Here is a 26,062-nt window from a genome sequence, read left to right on the forward strand (position 1 = left end):
TTACTTGTGTTATCTTTGACTAATAGTTAAATGTGTTTGATGATCAGAAACATTTTGTGTGACAAACATGCAAAAGAATAAGAAATCAGGAAGGGGGCAAATAGTTTTTCACACCACTGTAAGCATGATGTTACTCCTGACTGGCAGCTGCAAACCATACACATACAATTTTGCATACCTAAGAGAGAAAAAAAATTGCTGGCAAACATTTTGGCCAAAATATATCATCTTATGTGTCACGTCAAGGTCCCTCATTTAATGTTAGTCTTAAGGTCCCCATACATGGGCCGATTCTAGCTGCCGTTATTGGTCCCTTAGACCAATTCGGCAGCTAATCGGCCTGTGTATGGGCACTACCGATGGGACTGCCTGACCGCATCGGCTCGTTGATGTGGTCCCCGAACCAACTTTGCCTATACCCGTCATTATAATTCGATCGTTTGGCCCAAGGCCCAAACGATCAAATTAGCCTGAATTCTCCCAATATCGCCCACCCGTAGGTGGGGGATATCGGGAGAAGATCAGCTCGCTTGGCAACATCGGCAAGCGAGCGGATCTTAAGGTGTATGGGGACCTTTACATTGCCTGCTAATGTAATAAATAATGTACAGGTATAGGACCCATTATCCAGAATGCTCGGGACCAAGGGTATTCCGTATAAGGGGTTTTTCCGTAATTTGGATCTCCATACCTTAAGTCTACTAAAAATATAAATAAAACATTACTTAAACCCAATAGGATTGTTTTGCATCCAATAAGGATTATTTATATCTTAGTTCTGTCAAGGTACTGTTTTATTATTACAGAGAAAAAGGAAATAAGTTTTAAAATTCTGAATTATTTGATTAAAATGGAGCCTATGGGAGACAGGCATTCCATAATTCAGAGCTTTCTGGATAATGGGTTTTTGGATAAGGGATCCCATACCTGTACTAAATAGCAACAATGTGCTTTATATGCGACTAAGTGGTAACGCATGTTGTTGGTGGCCAAATCAAGTAAAGAAGTCACCAAATGAGCAGATCTTAGAGTGTATCCCCAGATTTGTAAGTTATTATAAATTATTTCTAAGTGTGATTGCTACAAAAAAAGCAGTACAGCTATATGTCCCCAGGCCCGGATTTGTGGAGAGGCCACAAAGGCCCGGGCCTAGGGCGGCAGAAGTTTAGGGGCGGCATGCCGCCCCGCCGCAAGAACATTTTTTAATTTTGCTCCCATACGGAGCAGTCAGGACCTCTCCCCACTGCTCCGTATGGGAGTTAAAAAGAGCGTTCGCGCATGCGCTGGCGCTTTGCGCATGCGCAATGGGGAGCTGGCGCTTTGCGCATGCGCAATGGGGAGCTGGCCCTTTGCGCATGCGCAATGGGGGCGCGCTTGCGCATGCGCACCGGGGGCGTGTTTGCGCATGCGCACTGGGGTACGCGTTCGCGCATGCGCATGGGGGACTCCCACAGGGGCGGCCTCGGGGCGCACCAAAGAGAAATCCGGCCCTGTATGTCCCTTTCTATTCTCTTCATCATCATCAATGTTTATTCAAATAGTACCAGCAAGTTACGCATTTATAACACACAGGGCTCTTACAATAATTTAACAAACAAGGGTTAGAGAATAAAAATGGGATTAAATGTGTCCTGCTCACAAAAGCTTACAATCGCTTCACTGCTGGTCCTGACTACAGAACCACGTAAACATTGCAGCAGTAGTCTGCCAGACTCCAGTAGTAGCCAGGACTCCAGTTCCCATAAGGCCTTGTATGTTCTCAGGCAGGGCAGTTATTCACAGCACCTTCTGGTTCCGGAATCAGTCCCTTGGATATTTGTGCTACTGTATTGTTCTCACTGCATTTATCATTGTTTAACTTTGGGCGTGTTTTTCTTACTTTCCACACATGTACAGGGGGTCAGTAAATACAACTCACAAAATTTTCCAGTAGCTCTTACACACACATACACACGGTAGTTAAACAAGTCACGTAACAACTGTTAGTGTTCGTATGCAGATCCAGTTACATTCTGACACCCCTTCATTAAACATTGAATTTCATATGCAGATTTCCAACGGCCTCCTTGCTTCTATCCTCTTGGATATCCCTGCATATAACAGGGAAACGGATTACCAGTATTAGATTAAATTAGAATTACCAGTATAAAGATCTGCTCTTTCTCCCTTTGTTGTGACTGTTTAGTTAGCAGGAGTATATTAGTATTGTTTTTTTTATTAGTAAGATTCATCTCTTATACTCTGAAACAACTACTAAAACCTTCACCCCATTACTTTGTCTTATCGTACCACTTGCAGTTACTGCTCATAAGTAAGCTGGACATTGTGTGGGTGTCAGATAAAATTGTCCATTGCCCTTAGAGCCAACTCGCCTTCCGCTGTTTAAATCTGTATAATGGCTCCAAATAAAGCAATACCACATGGTAATTGCACTAACCCTGCTGCTACTATTACAAGTCAGGTGATCATTGTTAAAAAATGTGAATTTTTAAGCAAGCTATAAGTTACATGGGTGGCAAAACAATCCACGTTCTGTTACCCCAAAATCTTAGAATATGAATTCCTCAGTGAGGAACTCTCCATTAGGCTCTTTGAATGCAAATCCAACCCTTTGAAACAGCAGCACAATATGCCCCAACCAGGGTCGGACTGGCCTGCTGGGGCGTCAGGAGAAAGTGGGCCCTGCTTGGGCGATTATCTACTCTAGTAATTATCAGCAGTAGTAGCAGACTTAATCATTGGAAACAACGCAGTGTGTAGGATCGGTGGGCTCTTAGATGGGGGGTCATGGTGCAATTGGAGTGGTGGGCCCTTTGCTTGGGTTTTCTGGTGGGCCCCACCTCCCCCAATCTGACACTGGCCCCAACCATTGTTATGGATTCAAATATTACCCTTCGATTGGTGTCTGTTAGTTATTCACACACTTAGATAGTAAGCTCTATGGGCAGGGACCTCCTCCATCCATTGGCACACAATGGGTATATTTTTATCTTTGTATTTATTGCAATGTTTTTCCCATCTCTGTATTTTGGTGTTTTTTTAAAAAAAGAATTATATTATACATTTCAGTCACATGTAAATTCCACAGCAATTCCAAGGATACAAGGGACACTGTCATCCTTTAATTCAAATCACTCGCAGTCACAAAGAGTCCATTCAAACAGGGATGCTACGCTGCATGGATGGAAGCAATGCAGGGTTTTTTTTCTAAGAGAGGTCATCAGGTCCAAGTCATCAAGGAGCTAGTGACCCAGTCTGGGCTCATTATAGACCGGTTTCAGGTTACCATGCATTACAACAGGGAAAAAAATCTTTAAAAAGTTGGGTCATTATCTTCTAGATGACATGAAGGGTGTGAATGGCAGGGCACAAAGTGTCTTCCCCACTTCTTGAATTGCCACAGATCCCCGAGGTCTGTTCCAGAGCACAGAAATCTGCCCCTCATGAAAATCCCTCTGGGACAAAGTGCAGAGCTCAGCCAGACTTTGATAGAAGTACTCTCTCGCTTTTAAACCCCTTAATTCTTTTGTACTGCTGTCCAGGATCTTCATAAATGAACCCAGTGGCATTAAGCTGGGCTGAAGATTTAGGTACCCTCTCGTGGATAATATGGGGCCAAACTGACAGTCTGCCTAATCGAAAATTTGCTAGATATTTATATGACAATTATGAATTCCACAGTACTCTAAATTAGGTTTGAAAATCCATCTGGACAAGCTGGAGCAGTCCTCACTCAACTGGTCTTCAAAGGTCCCCAAGAACTAGTCTTTGGCCCGGGGAACAAACAGATCACCTACATGTCTAACTGATGATAGATCTGTGATCTCACCAAACAAGAGGACCTTTCCATTTATTCCCAGTTTAAGGTGAAGGCTAATTGAAGGCACAAGCAATTTCCATTTAAGAGTTCCTATCATCTGCACCTCATCTGCCAGGTGCCCAAGACTATAATAAAAATCCTTTGGACAGAATGGGCCCCGCAGGGTGCAGTTGGACAGCACTGCCCTAGTCACAACCTGGACACAAGTGCTCTTTAAATTAGCGCTAAAGGATGTGCTTTTAGTACCCCTTAGTGCTTGTGTCCAGGGTCCAGAATGCTTAGTAGTCACAGACCAACATTGGCCAGAGGTCTACAGGCAGTACATATACCTCCCAGGAACTCTGGCTTCCAAATCAAAATCACTGTAATCTGTTCCTTCAAAAAGTAGGAAAAATACCATTTTTATATGCTGAAATCCAGCAGCAAAACAGTTATTCTCTTTCTGTGTCATTTGAAATCCTGGCAGGGGAGAAGGGACTGAAACATTGATGTTTCCTAAGTTCTCTCTCATGTTAAAGTTTTCTCTAGAGAAACCATACAGCTCTACTCAAAAAAACAGTATACATTATAGTAAATTACTTCAATGTGATACAATGTGAAATTGTAACCTCTGCTGGATAAATATTTGCATTAACCCACACCCACTCTTTCTTCTGTCCCCCTCCCTGTTCAAAAAGTTATAAATAAAGAATTCACAAAAAAAAACCAATTGATGTTTTAACTTCTCCACAGCATACAGCATGCAGGAACTACATAACCCATAATGTTTTGTACTGAGATGTTGACATGCAGGCTGAAGGCAGACTGAGGACAGTCGACTACTGTTGCATTCATTGAGCCTCAAAGTAGGCAGCCAGATCAGCAGGGGAACAGGGGGCGGGGCTTAGGGAACTGTTCCAAACCATATTATTACATTAAAGATCATGAACAGGCTGCATATTTTTTAATCAATGCATATTGTGAAGTTGCTTAAAATTATTTTCAAAAAGTTTTAAGGAGTTATGCAATTTAGACCACGCCCTAATTGTGTGGCCACACCCACTCATGCCAGTGACATGTCCCTGATCTGCCCCAAATCCCACTACTTTCTGGTAAGCACAAAAATTGTCACACAGTATCTAAAGATGGGCCAAACCAATACTGGCAACTTTCCATGTGTTCACTAAATGTATTTAAAGGGGACTTAACCTTGGCTACATTTTCAGAGCCCTCTGGGTAAGAAGTTTCTTAATCACAGATCTGATACCTACAGGGATATCAACTTTTATTTCTATCTTTTGGGGTGAATTTTCACCACGCCCTAGCACTAGCCATGGCTGACCCTTGGGCGGAAAGCAAAGACATTATTTAGGTGAGTGCTTCTTAAATAGAACATAATAGTGTCAATGTGTTCTGTATTCAGGCTATTCTTGCCATGATATATCCCTATATTACACACATAACCCATGCATTATTTAATCAGGTAGGTTAATAAATTATGAAGGTGACAGTGCAGCTAAAAGATCAGTAGCCATTTATTATGCTTTCATGTAAGTTATTTTTAACTTATAATGTATTAGGGCTCATTTGCCATGCAGAATGCAGTGTGCAAATTGCAAAAAAAGGTTGCAATTGGCCATTTTGTTGCACAGTATGTTCTGTTTTACCTTTACAGTGGTGACTGCATATGGCAGAGCTGTATTGCTAAGGGGCGGGGGGAGGCACATAGGAATTACCCCTCTTGCCCCATCATTCAGAAGCACAAATTAGGGAGTGGCAGCCCACAATAGGGCCCTGTCCTTACCGCTTGCACCTTGATGGTGTGCAGTGTACCCCAGGGCACAAGAGCTAAATAAGCACTAAGGGTCTTGCACTCTAACACTCGTGCCCTCCATGGTGTAGTTGATCATTGCTAGTTTAAAAGGAAACCCCACTCTAAAAACTGGCTTCTGCTACATTGTTTCAGGAGTCAGAACCAGTAGCTTAGAGAGTATAAACAACCAGACATAAGCTGCTTTCAGTAGCAGTTACATTTACAAATAGCTTTAAAGCCACGGAAACATTTTGATGAATACATACTGGAAAACTGCTAAGAACTATATTTTCTTTCATTGGCAGAAATGCTTGTAGGTGTTAAACCATCACCCGTTGCCCAGTAGGAAATTGTTTTAGCTCTTGGCATCCTATTAACCTCTGGGCTCTCCTATATTAGACTTCATTCTAGTGATTGAATTAAAGCCACTGATTGGTAGTTTGCAAGCTACACCTATTAATGACTGGGTTAACCCCAAGCAGGGGAGCCTTACCTTACGGGGTTACAGTCGCTCCCACAGCAGGACAGGTGACCTGGTTACACGCATTGTGCTGATAGTGATGCACAGACTGTAGCCATTACCGTGTATCTAACGCCTCCTTCCCTAGCAGTCACGGGGAGGGCCCTGCCAGCACAGGGTCAGTTTCTAGTGGCTGAGAGAGGACTATCACAAATGGGAAGCTGCCTAACTTGGCACAGTGCTGCCAGCCAGCTTGTGTTCTGAGCAGGGAGGAGTGGGAGTGGCCAACCCTTCCTCACTGACATGTACAGTTCCGCCCCCTCTCTCCAACTCTCCCATCTGATTGAAATTCCGGAAAAGCTTCCAGCAGAATCCAGCCCAAAGGCACCCTTTCATTGCCGGGCACTTTGGGCAGATATATCAAAATGTGAGTTTAGAGCTTAATACATAAAAACTCACCCACATTCTATTCATTCCTATAGGATATTTAGAAGCGTATTTATCAATGAGTAAAAGTTAGAACTCACCATTTGATACATATGCTTCTAAAAATCCCATAGGAATGAATAAAAGTGTGTGAAATTTGTATGTATTAAATTCTAAACTTTAACACTGGTGCCATCCATGGTGCAGTTGATCATTGCTAGTTTGAAAGGAAACTCCACTCTAAAAATTTCTGGCTTCTGCTACATTGTTTCAGGAGTCAGAACCAGTAGCTTAGAGAGTATAAACAACCAGACATATTTTGATAAATCTGCCCCTTTCTGTCTCACACACCTGATCGGGTGCATAATAATCCTGCAGTTTAGTGAATCTGAAGTAACAAATATTTTATTTTATCATCTTTACATGAAATATCTAATTTTTTTCTTACCTGAGCAGCAGCCAGCAAATGATTTGGCACAGCTTAGCCTGTAGGTGATGGTGTGAGTTGTAGTTCAGCAGCAACAGCTTTAGCGCATCCCACTGCACATCTCACAAAAATACAAAAATAAGTATATTAATTATATTAAGAAAGAGCATTTTATGCATTTTAGTTTCTGTTTTATGATTCATATTTGTAATTGTATTTTCCATGCATACAGATCCTTCTATCAGGATTCTGCTTTCCTTGCCCTGCTGCATAGTTTGGAGACACTTTTAGACAAGCAAATAAAACTACTAAGTGCTGAGGTTTTGGGCCTTAATGGATTTAAACAAAGACCGGATTTAATCCTATCTGTGCAGATGTAGTTATCATGAGCCCCCAGTCCAGTCCGACTCCATTCCGGTACTTCTCCTCTGTGCAGTTCGGCTGCTAGGGGGCGTGGCTTTATGCCGCGCAACAGCAAATCAGCTTTCACTGTGCGCTGTCACTCACAGATTTGTCAGTCAGTGACACAGGACCAGGTAGTCTGGGGGTGGGGAGAGAGGCTGCTTCAAATAAATGAGTCGTAGTGCAGAGCAGCTGGCAGGGGCAGAGGTCGGGATTCCCGGTTCTGGAATGAGAAGAGGGAAGGGGTTAATTATTATCGATTGTTGTGGTACCGAGAGCTGTGCAGAGGAGCTTGCAATCTATTATAAGAATAACTGGATTTCTGTGTGTGTTTTTTACATAAGAGTTTCACACTATTGGATGGTTGGTGCCCTGTTTGCTGCTCATGACATATAATTCATTCTCATTACACCAACTGAAGACACAATACTGAGTAGTCCAACACTTTCACCCATAGTTATATGCCCCTGAGCAAACTCCATAGGCCATTTCATTGCTCAGTACAAATAAATACAGTCAAACCCCTTTCGAACAGCCAATTTCATTAAAAAGAAAATTTGACAATGTGTAATGGTTGGTAAAGAAGTTTTGGAAAATGTACAATGCAGCAGTACTGTTGTGCTTTATGGCTACCATTATACAGTAGAACAGCCAGACAACAGTGGCTGCTGAGAGATCCTCTGTGGAATCCATTGTTTACATCACTGCAAGACAAATAGCAACATTGTGCAAATAAGAAAGCTTAGCAAGGCATAGAAAACAAACCCACTGCAGTATTAAAATGGAGTATTGGTATAACAGAAATAGCATGTCTTGATGGATAAGTTAAATGGGGCAGATTTATCAAAATGTGAGATGAAAGCTCATGTCAGAAAAATTCACCCACTTCCTATTCATTCCTACTGGGATTTTTAGAATCATATTTATCAGTGGGTGAAAGCGTTCACTGTTTGATAAAATACACTTCTAAAAATCTCATAGGAATGAAAAGAAAGTGGGTGAATTCTTCTGACGTGACCTATAATTTCAAACCTTGATAAATCTGCCCTATAGTGTACCCAGCTCTATGGGTGCTAGAAAGGTTTCTGCTCTAGACACTACACAGAGGGGGTCATTCCAATGCAATGGTGACTTGGTGACAGATGAAAGCTGTCTAGAAGGCAATCCCATTCTCAGGCTTAACCTGGCACAATGAGGGCACTCACACACTGTTAGATACAGCAACAATACACAAGATATACACGTGTTATACCCCATATACTCTTTATGTTATAAAAGAAGACCAACATTTTACCCCACTTTGATCCCACTGCAAAGAAGAGACTGGAGGCATAAAATGTATAGCAAGCCACTGGTAAAGGCAATCATCATGCAAAGGGTGGGTTGTGTGGTTCTTCAGCTTGTTGGTAAGGCATGTGATCTGGGATAATCTGTTTTTGCTATGTAATAGTTTGGATTAGCTCAGTGGAAATGTCATTATATTTAAAGGGGAACTCCAGCTTCCTAAACAAAAATTTTAAAGAGCTCCACACAACATAGAAACCTCTAAAATACCTTTCACTGAATTTGTTCCTTTAAAAATAGGAATACATACCATTTTTATATGCAGAAATTGAACTACAAAACAGTTCTCCTGCCTCATTTGAAATCCTGGCAGAGGAGGAGGGACTAAAACATTGATGTTGTTACAGCATGCAGGAACTACATAACCCACAATGCATTGCACTCTGATGTTCCTTTCCTTATTGACATCATGTGTGCAGGGAATTGTGGGATTGGGAGGATGCAGGCTGAGGACAGCCGACTACTGTTACATTTTATTTTGGGTCACAAAGTAGTCAGCCAGATCAGCAGGGGGCTTAGGGAACTGTTCAAAACCATATTATTACATTAAAAATAATGAAAAGGCTGCATATTTTTAACTGACATATAAGTTGTTTGAAATTATGTTTTCTTTTCAAAAAGATTAAGTTGTGTTTGGGTGGAGTTCCCCTTTAAGTCAGTGTGCTCTTCTATCCCTCAGATATGTTTGTATATAAGCAGCGTTATTCTATGGGAAGGTAACACATGTTTGTGTGACTTTGGTATCACTAAGTCACCTTTTATGGTAATCACATGCCTTTTTATATCAGCCAGGTGCAATCCAGTAACAAATAGCAAGGAAAGTCCCATACAATAACTGATAGTAGACTATTATTATGCTTTATTGTCATGGCACTGATACAGTCTGTACTGCTTTACAGAGGTTATACATCATTCCCATCCGTCCCTGCCCCAGTGGAGCTTACAATATAAGGCTGATGCCACACGAGGCGTAGGGCTGATATTTTCGGCAAGCCGAAAAACGCTTGGCGAAAATTCAGCCCTACGCCTGCTACTTGTGTCTGCATCCGAATACGCTCTTACGTGTTTTCATGCGTATATCAGCTACAAGCGTATTCCATTCATTCGGGTGCAGGCACAAGTAGCAGGCGTAGGGCTGAATTTTTTCCAAGCGCTTTTCCGCTTGCCGAAAATATCAGCCCTACGCCTCGTGTGGCATCAGCCTAAGGTCTGTCACAGTCACACACAGAAGGGTCAGTTTTATTAGGAGCCAATTGACCTGCCTGTGTGTTTTTGGAGTGTAGTAGAAAAGTGCAGTACCTGGGGGAGACCCATGCAGATACAGGGACAACATAAAAACTCCCTACAGATAAAGTCCTGGCTGAAATTAAACCTTGGACCCCAGCAATGCAAAGGAGCAATGCTACCCACTAAAAGCATTTAAAAATAAAATGAACCTAGTAGGATTATTTTGCCACCAATATGGATTCATGCAGCTTAGTTAAGATCAAGAACAGAGATGATTTCCTTTTTCCAGAGAAAAAGGAAATCATTTAAAATAAATAGGGCCGGTATTACATATTTACTGGCAATGTATTTTCTGTTGTTCTGCCCCCCGGGTCATCCCTGTCCTCACAAGTTCCATTTACCACCATTTTTTGTAATCAAAGTCAACCCAAAATATAATTTTTTCCTAATAAAAGAAAACATTATTCTAAACAACTTTGCAATATACATTCATTACAAATTTGCAATGCGTTTTTGACATATTTGTTTATATAATTGCTATTAAAGGAGACATTGGATACATGGAAAACCCCTAATTTTGTAGGCAATTATGAATAATATAAGGTGCTGGTTTCACTTTGTGCTAAACATTAATCCTATTTCTAAAAATGGCCCCTTTATGGAGCTCCCTATAGATCCTATCAGTTTTCTGTCTGAGTTTCAAATGAAGGGTGGGCGTGTCCTAACGGTCCCTGCCAGAAGCACAGCAGGAGGGGGAGAGCCAATCACAGGCCAGCACTCACACAAGCACAGACATGCTTCAGTTCCCTATCAGGTCAGCCTAGCTGCTGATTGGTTCCTATCCTACAGTGTTGTGTATTGAGATATACAGAGAATTCAACCAGCAGGAAGTGGAACAGATGGGCGGGACTAGAGAAGTTTTGGTGGAATTTCTCAATAAATAAGTCTGGAACACAACTTTTTAACGCACAATCCTTCTATATTTAGAGGAGTATAATTCACTGGTACATTCTTAAGTTTTATATGATACGTCTCCTTTAAAAGGAGTCCAGTCCTTTTCTATTCTCTGCTCTGGTGGCTGTGACTCTTGAAACAATGTAACACAAGGCAGCAGACTAACAGACCTGATCTGCTGGAGGAGACTGGCCTTTGCAACACTATTTAAAAGGTAACAACCAAGAGTCCAGCAAATTCTTTTTTCAATAGCAATTACATTTACAAAATACTTTTAAAACACTAAACACTTTTAATAAATTCACATTGGAATGTTGCTTAGAATTATGTTTTCTTTTATTACGCAAAAAAATATAAGTACAAATATTATGTTTCTGGTCAATTTTCCTAAATTTAATTAGTAACCTGGTACTTAGTAAAATCTAAACAAATCACATCCACTGCCATCCCATAGTCTAGGTTTCTGTTGCCCTTCTCATAGAAGGCAATTTGATTAGTTTGGCAAGATCTATTAAGTATAAAACCGAGCTTATAGTTTTTAGGCTGAGATGGGAAACCTTCTAAAGTTGAACCCCATGCTAGCAATTCATCAATCTCTGGGTGCTTTGCCAGGACTCAAAGACTGTTGAGAAATGAAGTAAAGTCTGGCAATCACAGAGTTCTCTTGGATGAATACCATCTGGTCCAGGACCTTTGTACATGTCTTTTTCCTCATGAATTAATAGTTATTAGAATTGGGTCTATTATAAGGAAACCTTTATCAGCTGGTTCCTTAGTTGAGTAGTCTGATGAAAAGTAAATGTTTAGAAGCTCTGCTTTTTCCCTGCTCTCATTAACAAATTGACCTACCTCTCATACTAATGCCTCCCTTCTTGCTTAATTTTTTGTTCATTATTTAGATCTTAAAAATTTTGATAATTTTTGATTATAATCTTGAATTTGTTTTACTCTTTGCTTCAAAGTCCTTTTTATTGTTTATTTGAACTTGCCTGATAGCTGTTTTGCAAATATGTGTTTTCCGATGGTCTTAGGGCTCTGGCACACGGGGAGATTAGTCGCCCACGACAAAACTCCCTGTTCGCGATTTCCCGAAATCGCCGAAAAAGACTCGCGAGGCTTTTTCGGGAAATCGCGCCGCCGCGTGTGCCATCCTACCGGCGACTTACATGTTCACCGGTGGGATGGCGGGTCATGGCAACTCGGGGATATTAGTCGCCCATGACAAGGGAGATTTGTCGCGGGTGACTAATCTCCCCGTGTGCCAGAGCCCTTAAGGTGCCCACACACGTGGCGATCTGCGATCTTACAAAAGATCATACAATCAGCCACTAACCTTCAGGGCTGAAACAGCAGATAAGGAGGTACAAACAATAGGATTTCTACCTCCTTCTGGCGATTCAGCCCTGACGGCAGATTTTGCTCAGGCGCCTTCTATGGCGCCCGATCAAAATCTTTTGACCTGGCCGATCGGCGAGTCGACCGATAGCAGCTACCTGCGATATCAGTCACCTCGCCGACTTGCCATACACGCACCGAATATCGTTCGGAACGAGGTTTTGTACGATATTATCGGTGCGTGTATGGCCAGCTTTAGGCGACCCCCAAAGGGGTCCCGACTCACAGGTTGAGAACCCCTGGACTAGGGGAATAAAAGAGGTACGTGCCTACTGCCCCCTATCAAACTTGTGCCCTAAGCACATACCTCTTCTGCCTACCCGTAGTTCCGCCCCGAGACACAGAGCAGATTTGGGCACCAAAACACGCAATTGGCACAGTTGACCGAGTTGTTGCCACTTCCCAGTGTATTTCCTAGTTATTTGAGGATGCCATGCCTAAACCAATGGGGCCTGTAAAGCACATTTTTACAATAGGAGTAGGTTTAGCCATTAAGGAGGCACAAGGAGATGCTCTAAGAAACATCTGAATAATGTAAGGGCGCTGAATGTAAATAATATGCGCCCCTTACTGGCAATTATGTACTACGGTTTATTACTACTAGCAAAACGCCCAATTTGGGGAGCAAGTTATCTACCAAGGACCGTAAAGCAAGCCCGCCATGACAATAATAATAAAGCAAGCCCGCCGTGACAATAATAATAAAGCCAGCCCGCCATGACAATAATAATAATAAAGCCAGCCCGCCATGACAATAATAATAAAGCCAGCCCGCCATGACAATAATAATAATAAAGCCAGCCCGCCATGACAATAATAATGAGTGGAAGCGGCAGGGTGAGACGGAGCGGTGAGAGGCAGTGAGTGCGCTGCGCCTTTAATGAGCAGCCCTTCCTGCCGGGGATGCGCCGCTAGGGAATGGTCACATGACCCGAGTCTTGTGACTGGCCTGATCCAGCACAGAGCTGAGCACATTAGCGCTTGCACCTTGTACTTCGGGACTCCGGGACCCAGTTGAGAGGAGAGGGTGGGACAGTTGTGCCGGACAGAAGGGATCGGGTACCTGTGGCCCTGGGCACCTCCCCCCGAGAGTCTCCCACAAACTTGTGCCCACACCCCGCTGCCAGGGAAGCCGCTTTCACTTTGTGATTGATCCCCTTGTGGCCGGTAGGGAATGGATAGCAAGCCCCTTCTGCAGGACAGACCCCCAGCCTACAGCCCGGCGGTACCGGGGGGCTATGACTACGGGCAACAGAACTATGGCACTATTCCTGGGGCTCCGCAAACAGCTGCCCAGCCTGCCTTCCAGCCCCCTCCATACCCTTACCCTCCTGGCGCCGGTAGGTACCCATAGTCTTACTATTACTGCAGTTACTTAGGCTCTCTGCTCTGGGCTAGCACTCATCTACAGAAGTACAAAGTGAATTCATAGGTGCCTGGTGTATTTGGGGCATGTTTGTCTATATATATATATATGTATGTATGTATATGTAGCCACTGGAGCTTACAATCAAATCAGATTTTCTTTTAGCCAGGAACCATTTATACAAATATATTTGAGGTGACAATCAGTTGTCCCTGTCACCCATATGCAGAGGGGCAGTTTGATCAGGAACCATTCTAAGGGTGAAGACACACAGAGCTACTAGTAGCAGCTACTTGTTGTGGCTACTAAAACAGACAATGCTGATCATTTACTGATAATTGTCTCTACGTATGTTTTAGCAGAGGTAATTCTCAGTACAGGTATGGGACTTGTTATCCAGAATGCTCTCTGGGGTTCTCTGGATAAGGGATCTTTCCGTAATTTGGATCTCCATAACTTAAGTCTGCTAAAAAATCATGTTCGATAAACCCAATAGGGTTGATTTGCCCCCAGTAAGGATTAATTATGTCTTAGTTGGGATCAAGTACAAGGTACTGTTTTATTATTACAGAGAAAAAGGAAAGGGAGATCGCCTTTCTGTAATTGGGAACTTTCTGGATAATGGGCTTCCGAATAAGGGATCCCAAACCTTATTGTCTATGGCAGGGTATTTTATGGCATTTAGTAGCCGTGACAAGTAGCTGCTACTAAGTAGCTCCATGTGTCTTTGCTCTAAAGGTTCCACTCCCTTAAAACTGATGTCCCACAGAGCAGTTCAGTCGGCTGCAATAGATCTTTGCTATTGTGGGCAACTAACTGCTCCAAAATGCCTTTCCACTGGCAGGCAGCTTTGCGCGACTTTGGAAAACTGAAGTGATGTGAGGGGCTTTCCAATCGCAACTCTTATTGTTGGAGGTGGAAAGGCATTTCACAGCTAAAAATACAGCCCTGGGGACTAATTGGCGTGACAATACCTCCGTTCAAATATATACAAATTGCTGTGTGTGTAATGTGCTGCACGGTCGCCATGACTTTTTAGCATGTCGATTGGTCGCTGTGACTGGCTTGTTAAAATCACAGCGACTAATTGTCCTGTCTGTCTTTGCCCTTAAATTGCTTTGTTCCATAAATTCTGCCAAGGTTTTGGCTCCTGCTTGGGGCCCTTTTCTAGGCTAAAATCATTTGAAGAAACAAGAATATATATATATATTGAGCCATGAATATACTGTGAAATATCCTTATAAACTGTGCATAGTGATGTCATCAGCTATAATTGCTGCTTAGTGATGTGATTTTTGTCACATGACTCTGAAATGTGTGTTTTATGATTAATAATCTATTGGAATTTACAACCTCTTGTAAAATATACACAGTGCTTTTATATGGTTGTAGAACTCCTTGCTGACTTATAATATCCTTATATTTTTACTATAGGGGGCATATTATTCAATATATATTTGTGTATTTACATAGTAAAGTGAAAGATTATGGAAAGGCCCTCTTCTATAGACTCCATTACACCTGTTATCCAGAATGCTTGGAACTTGGGGTTTTCCGGATAAGGAATCTTTCTGTAATTTTGATCCCCCTACCTTATGTCTACTAAAAAATAATTAAAACATTAAATAAACCCAACAGGATTGTTTTGCCTCCAATAACAAATCATTATATCTTAGTTGGGATCAAGTACAGGTACTGTTTTATTATTACAGAGAAAAGGGAATCATTTAACCATTAAATAAACCCAATAGGGCTGTTCTGCCCCAATAAGGGGTAATTATATCTTAGTTGGGATCAAGTACAAGGTACTGTTTTATTATTACAGAGAAAAGGGAATCATTTAACCATTAAATAAACCCGATAGGGCTGTTCTGCCCCCAATAAGGGGTAATTATATCTTAGTTGGGATCAAGTACAGGTACTGTTTTATTATTACAGAGAAAAGGGAATCATTTAACCATGAAATAAACCCAATAGGGCTGTTCTGCCCCCAATAAGGGGTAATTATATCTTAGTTGGGATCAAGTACAGGTACTGTTTTATTATTACAGAGAAAAGGGAATCATTTAACCATTAAATAAACCCAATAGGGCTGTTCTGCCCCCAATAAGGGGTAATTATATCTTAGTTGGGATCAAGTACAAGGTACTGTTTTATTATTACAGAGAAATAGGGAATCATTTTACAAATCTGAATTATTTGCTAATGGAGTCTGTGGGAGATGGCCTTCCTGAAATTTGGAACTCTCTGGATTTCAGGTTTGCGGATAAGAGATCCCATACCTGTAAGCAAATAATACTAATTTTTTAGGGATATACATGAGAGATTACTATATGCAAAGAAGCATGGCCATAGCTAATGCAGGTATAATGCAGTCACAAAACAGTTAAACCTTCTGTAGTTTAAGCTAATGACATACAGGCGTATTATAAAAACATAATGTTAATTTTCGAAAACAGCCCAAATTGCACTGCGATAGGGAATAGGGAGTGTGTGTCCAACTAAAAGGGAAGCAGGTGTGGAGGGTAAATGAGTTTTTATTGCCCTGATTCTCTCTTTATTAACCTGGGAACTGTTCATTGAGGGATTTCTAGTTCAATATTTTCCCCATTTATCAGTGTTTTGAAATATTGACACATTCTATCAAAGCTGATGGTTTTGAACAATCTGCGTGCTGGGCCTTATCTCAAGTTTAATTTACTATAAGTCCCTGCTTGTTATCATGCAATTATAAAGTGGTGCATACATTATTGGAGCTCTATAAGCAAATAATAACAATGAACAATCAGTATGCGTGCAGCCCTTTAAATTCTGTGAGCTAGCTAAGGATGCTGGGAGTTGTTCATGGTAACTGGAGGTACATCTGAAAACTTCCAGAGTATGCTGTTGTTCTATGTCATATGTCTGCCCCTTAAAAAAAAGGGCAGGATAAAGGTTCCGACTGTAAAATGTAATGGGGACCTGACACAGTGTTTATCTCTCGTTCCCATCTGCTTTTTGACCCCAGTTAGCTCATCTCTTACGTATGAGGAGAACGTGATGTTTGCATGGACAGTCCTCTAATCTGAAATGCAGGGTTGTCCAGCCTTCATTGGTCAGGATCCAAATGACATGACCTCTTGCACCATTGCACATCTTACATTGGTCAGAAGAATGGGCAGCCCTCAGAATTCAAAGGCTGCCACCTTTTGAAGGCATGTCCCGCTTTCATTGGTTAGGGCAATCCTCAAGATCTAAATTACATGATTTCATTGGTCAGTAGAATGGGCAACCCTCAGAATTCGAAGGCTACCTACCGCCTTTGCAAGGATATCCAGCTACCATTGGTCAGAGTATGATTCATCAAACATGACGAGCTGGGGCAGAAATGTAACAATGGATCGACAGCAGACCCAGCAGTTGCTGCAGAACCTAGTCCTCTCTCTTGCAATGAAGATATAGAGACTCATTTATCAAGGAAAAAGTCACAAAGGCAAACTAGCATATTCTTGGCCCCGGTACCCTCCTGCTTGCCTGATACAGGACACATTCAGAGCGCTGAACCCCTCTCAAGGTAACCATTTAAGGTGGCCATACATGGGCAGTTTGGACTGGGGATTAATCAGCTCACTGGTTGAATGAGTGAAACATGTATGAGTGTGCGGCCACCTTTTATATTTGTGCAAATGTTCATGCAAAGAGCACAAGCAATTGAACAGCAGGGACTGATCCACTGTGCACTGCCCAACATGGTGCACTGGCAAACCTGTCCAACCCTAGAATCAACCAGTATCCACCGTACATAGATATCAATATGGAATGAGGGCCACCGTGCACACATCATATTACATTTATATGTGTATGTACGGCCTTGTCAAGTTTAGCACTTCTATGGGTGGATAAACATTAGTGAATGGCACTCTAAGGGCTAAACTGTAGCATTCTGTGGCACCCCCTACCCATAATTAAATGATGCCTGTAGTTTTCTGCGGTCTTTCTGTACAGAAAGTGACCAAGCTTGGGTGGTGGCAGTTTGTGTTTGACTGCCTTCACTGTAGTAAGGCTATTACTGACTCGCTATTAGTGCCTCAAAACACCACACAGAGGTGCTGCTTAACGAAATTAGTACAGTGAATGAGTAACAGTGTACCTTGTACATTGTAGTGGCCATTGACCAGTTCTGAGTAGAAGGTCTCCTTGCACACTGCACCTGTCCTTTTTTTTTTGCACCCAAAAATTGCATGTAGTTGAGTGATAAGAATGTCCATACAATGTCCAGAATGCCTTGGTATGATTTGTGCTCGATTTACAAACAGGATACGTTTAGCACTGTGTTGTTATATAGCTTGCACCCAACCAATTGGCAGCAAAACTACTCATTTGTGTTGATTTTTGCATCTGGCCCCAGTTAGTTAATGAGGCCCACAAAGCCTAGAGATCAGTGACACCTGTATAGATGCTTGGGGAACTGATTATTCATTCACAACGTCTGGGTACGACCCACCAGAAATGAAAATGATACTCATAATAGCTTTATGTGGATCAAACATAACCAGTCTGGCAGCCTGGAACCTAAAGAACAGAGCTATGCTTTCAGCTCACACGCAATCTGGAATTTTGTCCAAAAAGCACACATTATGCAATTCTCCCCGGCTCATTTTACACCCACAATAGCACTAGGGAAGTGCTCTGCAAATAGATACATGCTCTCATGGTTACACGTGTGGCCAAAACTACTCTGCTACCCTGACCCTTCAGCATGAATAAATAGGTATGTATCATATGTATTTGGGGGGTAACATCAATATATAGAGAGATTATTAAAGGAGACATATCCTATAAAAATGATGAATGTTCCAGTGAATTATACTCCTCTAGATATAGAAGGATTGTGCTTAAAAAAGTTGTGTTTCTGACTGATTTATTGAGAAATTCCACCGAAACCCCACTAGCCCCACCCATCTGTTCCACTTCCTGCTGCCTGAATTCTCTGGATGAGCTGGGGAACCGGCGGCCCTCCGTACACTGCACTGTAGGATAGGAACCAATCAGCAGCTAGGCTGACCTGATAGGGAACTGAAGCCTGTCTGTGCTTGTGTGAGTGCAGGGCTGTGATTGGCTACTCTCCTCCTACTGTGCTTCTGGCAGGGACCATTAGGACACGCCCACTCTTCATTTCACACACCGACAGAGAAGTGAGAGGCTCTATAGGAAGCTCCAATAAAGGGGCCATTGTTACAGAGAGGATTAATGTATAGCACAAAGTGAAACCAGCACCGTATATTATTCATAATTGCCTCCAAAATTGGGTTTTCCCCATTTATGTAATATGTCTCCTTTAAAACCTGATCAGAACATTGCAGAAATTGCCCCCTATATCTATCCCATTGCAATAGGATCAGGTATAAGGAGAGGGTATAATTGTAAATCTTAATAATCACAAGCATAACTTATATTAAAGAGAAACTATTAATATCACTTGTAAATCTTTTTAGACTTGATTTTATTCACTTATATATTTTTAATCCAATCCATAACTTTTAATTATTAACATATGTAAAGGCAATGAAAAATGTGCAAATCTGGAGCATTCTGCCCATTGGCTTTTTGTAGTAGGCCAAACATGTAGGGTGAAAATGTCCAAATTCTCCCACTGTTTATTGCTCTGGCAGTGGTGCTAAAGCGCCAGTTCTCGCTCTACCAGCTTCTTCACTAGTGGTCCAGATATCACAAATGCATCAAGTTCATGGGCTGCCCTGGGGCAGATATAGGCAGCAAAGTTTAAGTGGGGAAACAATATTCCATTGGTACAGTATGTATGTGGGTGGAGTTGTGGGATATGGTGGGAACTGAGGAACATGGTTACCTGCTGCAGATGTGAGACGAGATGGAGACCAAATGACCATGATGTGGAGTTCTCTGGGTGAATATGGGGAGTAGGGATGCACAGAATGCATATTTTTTTATATTCATCCCAATAACAAATCCTGCACAAAAGACGTGGCCAAGTACCAACTGAACATGACCCTTAGATTGGAGACAAATCAGACAGTTGTACCATCTGTTGTGTTGAGTTGTCTATCACTTAAAGGGTTCAAATCTGTTTGGCTAAAGAACCAGGATGTGGCCTAATCCGTACCCTGCAAAACATGCCAGGACTTGGCTGAATTCTGTGTTTGGCCCTTCTCTAATGATTGACAGAAGAGAGATGTAAAGTTAACAAATTGTTACAGGATACACTAGGCCATCAGTATGTTGACTCCTCTTCTAACTATTGGCATTGCCTAAAAGTCAGATCCCTACAGAATGTGGTTGAGATGGGCAGGGCTGGGAGTAGAAGACTTGAATAGCACAGAGCCCTGACCTCATCTCATTGGATGAATTGGAACACTGACGAGAGCCAGACCTGATCCCCCAACATTGTTACCAACTTCTAATATATGTATAGAAGCCATTTCCACCAGCAATGTCCCAGCATCCAGTGGGAAGCCTTCCCAGAAGAGTAGGGACTGTTATAGCAGCAAATGGAGGACCACCTTCATGTTAATACCCTGGGCTTTGGAATAAGATGTTGGACAGGCAGGTGTATAGTTTAGCCCATATAGTGTATGTTAGATAAATGATGAACAGTGGCTCGGTTGGCCTATGTTTGGCCACCTTGCATTTACTAGACTTGGGCCACTCTCTCCCATACACTGCAGTGAGTACTGCCAGCTTTAGGCTAATGGCCCACAGAGTGATTTACAGTTACCTGCTACTGCGGGTGACTAGTCGCTCCAAAATGCCTTTGCACCATGGATTGCCTATGTTGCAGGCGGAAAGGCATTTTGGAGCGATTAGTTACGCACTGTAGCAGAGATCTGTCGCAGGCGACTAAATCACTCCGTGGGACTTTAGCCTTATGGTACATTCCTGTGTAGCTATGGAGTATGTTCTTTTATAAATAGCCCGGCCAGAGGCTTTACGTACTGAATCTGTGCCAAAGGGGAAGCTCGGCTCTAGCTATTTCATTTTGCACCAGATTTTACTTTTAATCAAATAAACATTGAGCTGAAGTGCACAGTACAGTGCATCATTGTAAGAACCCCCCACCTGTAACAATGAGTGAGTGGGAGTGGGTACTCCGCTGAGCGCTACTCACATTTTGCTGGATAGTCAGGGGGACAGTGTTCTGACTTCCTAGCAAGGAGTCCATGTGTTTTGCCTAACAGCTAGCAATGTATTTTATGTGCGCAGGCAAACCCACTTGTTTATGCTTTGCCTTACTAATGGGTGCTTGGCACTGGGAGTATCAATACTCCATATTGGCAGCATTAGTGGAAGTTTGATTCAACACATTACCTGTGCCATTAGGATTTAGATATTGCTATGTATTAATCCAAAATGAAAGGATGGATTCGGCAGATCCCTATAATAACCTATAATATCTCATTGGCATGATTTTGTGTAAGGAAATAGCTTTTTAATATTTCTTTTTCTGCTTATTTTAGGATTTGTTCCTCCTTCCCAGCCGGCCTATCCCAGCACTTACACCATAATCCAACAGCCAGCAGCAACTACATCTGTGGTGGTAGTGGGAGGCTGCCCTGCGTGCAGGTAAATATGGACGTACATAGCTTGGCCACAATGAGAGTCAGGCTGGGCTGCTTGCTCCCCTCCCCGTGAATATAGGCGGGACGATGCTCCAATTAGATCCACAAAGCACCACCATGCTTTTTGGCCGTAGGTAAAGGGCTGAGAATATAACAGTATAACAGTAAATGCTGGTACTGTTTATTTTTCACCTTTTTTAAAGAAAACGGCTAAAGTGTATACATAAAGTGTATCCCTTTTGCTGCACATATACAACCAAGAGCTATGGTATCATGTAGTATCATGTAATATCATGTAGTATCATGTAGTACCATGTAGTATCATGTAGTACCATGTATCATGCTCTCAGTGGAGTCTCAGATCACAGACCCCAAATGAGTGGGACTGAAAGCGAGCAAGGTTTTGGACAAGCCTAAGTGTGATTTGGGCTTATCAAGGCATTTTCAAATATATTCCTTTCCGCCCCCCTATATTATGGGAAGCATGAAGTTAAGGGGGCAGTATACACGTAATAACACCTTTGCGAATCACAATAAATAGGACTTATTTTGAAATTACATTTTGCCTATAATTTTCATTAAAATAAAGCTATACTTTCCATTTTTTGCCATTATAAAGCACTAATTTTAGTTTCTACTGAACTAATCGCCCCCTTTTCTTTAAAATCATGGCAATTAGTTCAGAGCCCCTATCTACCTTTTAACAAATAGCCCCCTTTCTACACAACAGCCCTTTGAGCAGCTCATTATCAGAGGCTACTCAGTGGACTGGTAATTCATTTTATTAGCTTCTCTGAGTTTCTGTTTGACAGGAAGTGCTAAAGAGAAACTAGCTTCGTATTCTTGTTTAGTGTCAGAAATAACCTAATGTATAGATATGTCTTGATAAAAACGATAGGCAAAAAGTATGTTCAGCACAAGCCCTATTCAATGAGTTGATGTTGAAAAGGGGTGTATACTGCCCCTTTAATTTAGATCCCCACCCTGGCTGAAGTCAGGGCAAATGATAGTCATTTAACAGGAAAAGAAATCCATGCAGTATTGGCTAAATCTGGCACTGAGTGAGCGGGATCAGCAGCAAAGGATTGTAGTAGTGTGGGGACAAGCTGTGCTTGTAGTGTGTATGTATGGCAGCTGTTGGGCCATGGGGCCACCCTTGCAAAGGATTGTGGTAGTGAGGGGACACGCTGTGCTTGTAGTGTGTATGTATGGCAGCTGTTGGGCCATGGGGCCACCCTTGCTAGTAATGGCCGCCCATTGAATGTGCATGTGTGCTATACTGTGCAGCTGACAGGAATGTGTTCTGGTGAGTTTCCAGTCACCTCGGGAAGCAGTTGGCCCAACTCCAGTGAGTAAATGTTGACATTGACTAAAGATGTTGGTTTTTGTTTTTGTTAAACAGTAGATTCATTAACTATTAAACCTAAGGGCTTGCTTTTTGATTTGCTACTGAACTTGCTAGCCGGGTGCCTTTCTGGGCATCTTTGCTCCTTTGGGAAGAATGGTAGCTCTCTTGTGCGCCGCTGGAGAGCAGAGTGGGTGTGGCCAAGGGCTTCAGGTGACCAGTGACCTAATAGTCAGGGGGAGGGCCTTGCTGCCTTGATAGTTTGGGGCCCTTATGTTGCAGCTGGTCAGACACAGCCACATTCTAGATGCTGAAAATGTATAAAATGTGCTTTCCCTTTAATCTGCCGCACACAAGCCTGTTAGCCAGATAGGGTCACATGTTGTGCAGCCTGGTGCTGTATTGGTCATGTGGTTAGAGGAGCCTCCTTGTTCCCTTTTTAGCATGTGAATAATTGGAAGCAGCATCACATGCACTGACATTAACCCCGAGAGAGGCGCATTGCTCTGTGGCATACAGGTGGTTAAATATGCAGCCAGTTAGAGGGCCCCTCAGTGAATTGATTATATGGATTTGGGTATAAGATTGTTTAAAGACTGAAACTGCTTATTAGTCCGTGCCCTCATAGACCTGCAGGGTCTGCCGTGCCAGTAGTTTAACCCTGATATTTCCCGCACCCTAAAGCCTAGGGGGAGCAGTTAGTACCTCGAGATGAATGAAAACCGTCCCTCACGTCATTTTGTTTTTCTTTCCCCCCTCCCCCCACAGAGTTGGCGTCTTGGAAGATTCCTTCACTTGCCTGGGTCTGTTTTGTGCCATTTTCTTCTTTCCAATCGGGATCCTGTTCTGCATGGCACTGAGGCAGCGAAGATGCCCCAACTGTGGCGCTACTTTTGGATAAGGCCGGAGAACTTACCCCACAGAGAGGCTTTATATCTTGCACTTCTCCGTTCCCTTCTGTAAATCTCCTCACCTAGGTGCACAATCCTTCTCTTTGATTAAATGGCATATTTGTATGGGGGTGTGTGATAGAGTTCCTTCCTTTTCCTGGTTATTGCTTGGGGCATGGGGATTGCTGTGCCATTGTGGCGGCTGGAGGTATAAACGCTTCCACGCTCTGGTGCCTTTACACATTGTACAAAGCAGTTCCCTCTGTCCCCCTCCTCTGTCTACTGATTCCAGGGACAGCCGGTCTTTGGCTCTCCGTCCGCTGCTAAACTACAACTCCCTGATGCTGACCAGGCCAAGGATGCTGAGAATTGTAGTTCAGCAACAGATGGAGAGCCATGGACCGGTTTCCTCTCATCTAATGTAAAGGTGATTATTGTTTCAGTTACATGGACCGATGTTTTTTGTATGTAATTCTGCAAAATGTACAAATTTTATAGTAAAACCAGAAAAGCACTGTGAAAATATTAAAGATAATTCTATGATATGGGTGGATAGAAAAGCTTCTTTCACTTGGTACCAGTGGGGCACACACATGCCTTTGCCCCATAACCTCTGCATACCCTGTGTTACTCTCCACATCTCTGGATCCAATGGCAGCTGCTGGGATAAGTAGTGGGCTGCTTTGGGGGAGGAGGGGGCTTTATTAAGCAGGAAATAAGACTAACATGACAGCCTTGGGTGTTACAGCAGGTATGAGTGGTTTTCGGAGCAGCCTATTATTTCCCTGAGGAAAAAAAAGCCCCCTGTGTGGCATCATCCTAAAGAGAGGTTTTAAAGGAGCATTAACTCCTCTATAATAAAAATAGATAAAAAATAAAATTGCTCATAGCGCTCTTCTAAGCACTTTTTCCATTTACATTAATTACATTGTTTTTAGTTTTCAAGATATCTGCAGGTTTTCACCCAATATGATGCATTTGAGTCAACAGTGCCACCTGCTGTTCATTCTAGGGGAGTAGCTACAGTCAGCAGAAAATGAATTTCTTGAGAAAACGAAAGTATTGTGATGTTTCGCTGCTTAGGAAATGAGGTTCGTAATGCGAGAGAGAAAGGTCATTGGAAATTTCTCTGTTCAAATGTAAGCAGAGCAACATCACATGACTTTTCCTTTTTCAAGAAAATATCGATTGCAATACAATGTACTTGGGAATTTATATAGGGATTTTTCAGAGACCTTTCTAGTGCTGGGGATCCATTGGCAAATGAACTGGCTCCTATATAAGATGATCGCCTGACTGCAGTGTGGCAAACGGCTACTTCCGCTTCAGTTCATCCACATTCTCCCTACAGGTCAGTCCCTTCCAATTTCCCTGCACTTCTCATAAACAGCTGCCAAAAAAGTAGGGCTGAATCCAGAACTCGGAGGGAAAACAGATTTTCCATTTGCTGTTCTACCCAGTGATGGCTTGTTGGACTCCAACAAACCATCTCCAGCACATAATTACATGGGGGTTACAGCATGCTGGGAGCTGTTAGTGCAACGCAGGGGTCCCCAACCTTTTACATGTGTGAGCCATATTCAATTGGAAAAAGAGTTTGGCAGCAACACAAGCATAAAAAATATTTCCTGGGGATGCCAATTAAGGGCTGTGATTGGCTATTTGGCAGCCTACAGAAAGCTCTGCTTGGCAGAACCCCTGGTTTGTACTCAACCAAAACTTGCCTCCAAGTCAGAAATTTAAAAATAAGCACCTGCTTTGAGTCCACTGGGAGCAACATCTAAGGGACGGGTTCTTTATTAATAAAACGTTATCAAGCTGTTGGCCAATTGAAGCTAGAGGGACCTCCAATGAGAATCCTTGGCTGCTCGGGGTACACTCAACTCTTCGTTTATATGGGTGCACCAGAGGCGTTAAGCAAATGTTAACTCGCTCTGAGCACCTAAATGCCACCTAGATTCCCCGTCTGAGATTTAACACAGTGGTGCAATTCCTAATTTGTAACTGTAAAAAAAAAAATCACAGTGTGTAAACCAGTTGACATGCAGTGACCCAGCTGAATCTCAGTAAGATACGGCCTTTTGCACTACAAGGTGTTTTTGGATGCTTTTGGACAGCTATACTTGCCGTAGCCCTAAAATGGAATGTTCTACTGGTGAATAATGCATGAGGGTGATTATATTGTTCCCTTATGTTATTATAAACAAAGCTTTATCAGTGATTTATAGGGGAAACCCTTGCTCCTGTGTAGATACACTAAGGGGCCCATTTACTAAGGTTTTCCGAGAAAATTTATTTGTTTTTTTTTTTATTGTTTTTTTTTTTTTCTTCAAGTTTTATGTATGTGTTAGCAGTATCCAATTATTTGTTTTTTTTCTCAAAAAATTTGAGGTTTATTGAACCATTGAGTCCTATGAAGGCTACAATAGTAGAGAAATAGAATAGTGACAGCCTGTCCTTGACACATTTTCAAAGTTAAGCATTATTGTTTTCTATTTTACATACTTTCAAGTGAATCTTAAACATATTATTGTTTCCAAGAATTAGCGCCAATGCTCTTAAAATGGCCGCTGGAACATTTCCTGTTTGGGAAAAAATAAAGAAGATTCATGGAGCGAAGGCCATTTCAATTTCAGGATTTTT

At 42.3% G+C, this 26,062-nt stretch overlaps 2 protein-coding genes across 3 annotated transcripts in view; one reads left to right on the forward strand and one right to left on the reverse strand.

Moving 5' to 3' along the window:
- tecpr1 (tectonin beta-propeller repeat containing 1) overlaps positions 1–7,321 on the reverse strand; it is a 44,978-nt gene extending 37,657 nt beyond the window's left edge. Inside the window, 1 exon segment of one of the 2 annotated variants that reach the window (NM_001113816.1) lies at positions 6,106–6,173. The gene's annotated coding sequence lies outside the window, so the exon portion shown is untranslated. 2 annotated transcript variants of the gene reach the window in all.
- Positions 7,322–13,220: 5,899 nt separating this feature from the next.
- Positions 13,221–23,962, forward strand: bri3 (brain protein I3). Its single transcript, NM_001122812.1, is given in 3 exon segments — positions 13,221–13,587; positions 21,083–21,188; positions 23,298–23,962. Coding segments are annotated over 3 exon segments (405 nt in total). The 5' UTR covers positions 13,221–13,421; the 3' UTR covers positions 23,431–23,962.
- Positions 23,963–26,062: the final 2,100 nt, after the last annotated feature.

Source organism: Xenopus tropicalis, chromosome 9 (genome assembly GCF_000004195.4).
Source record: "Xenopus tropicalis strain Nigerian chromosome 9, UCB_Xtro_10.0, whole genome shotgun sequence".
Lineage (NCBI taxonomy): Eukaryota > Metazoa > Chordata > Amphibia > Anura > Pipidae > Xenopus > Xenopus tropicalis.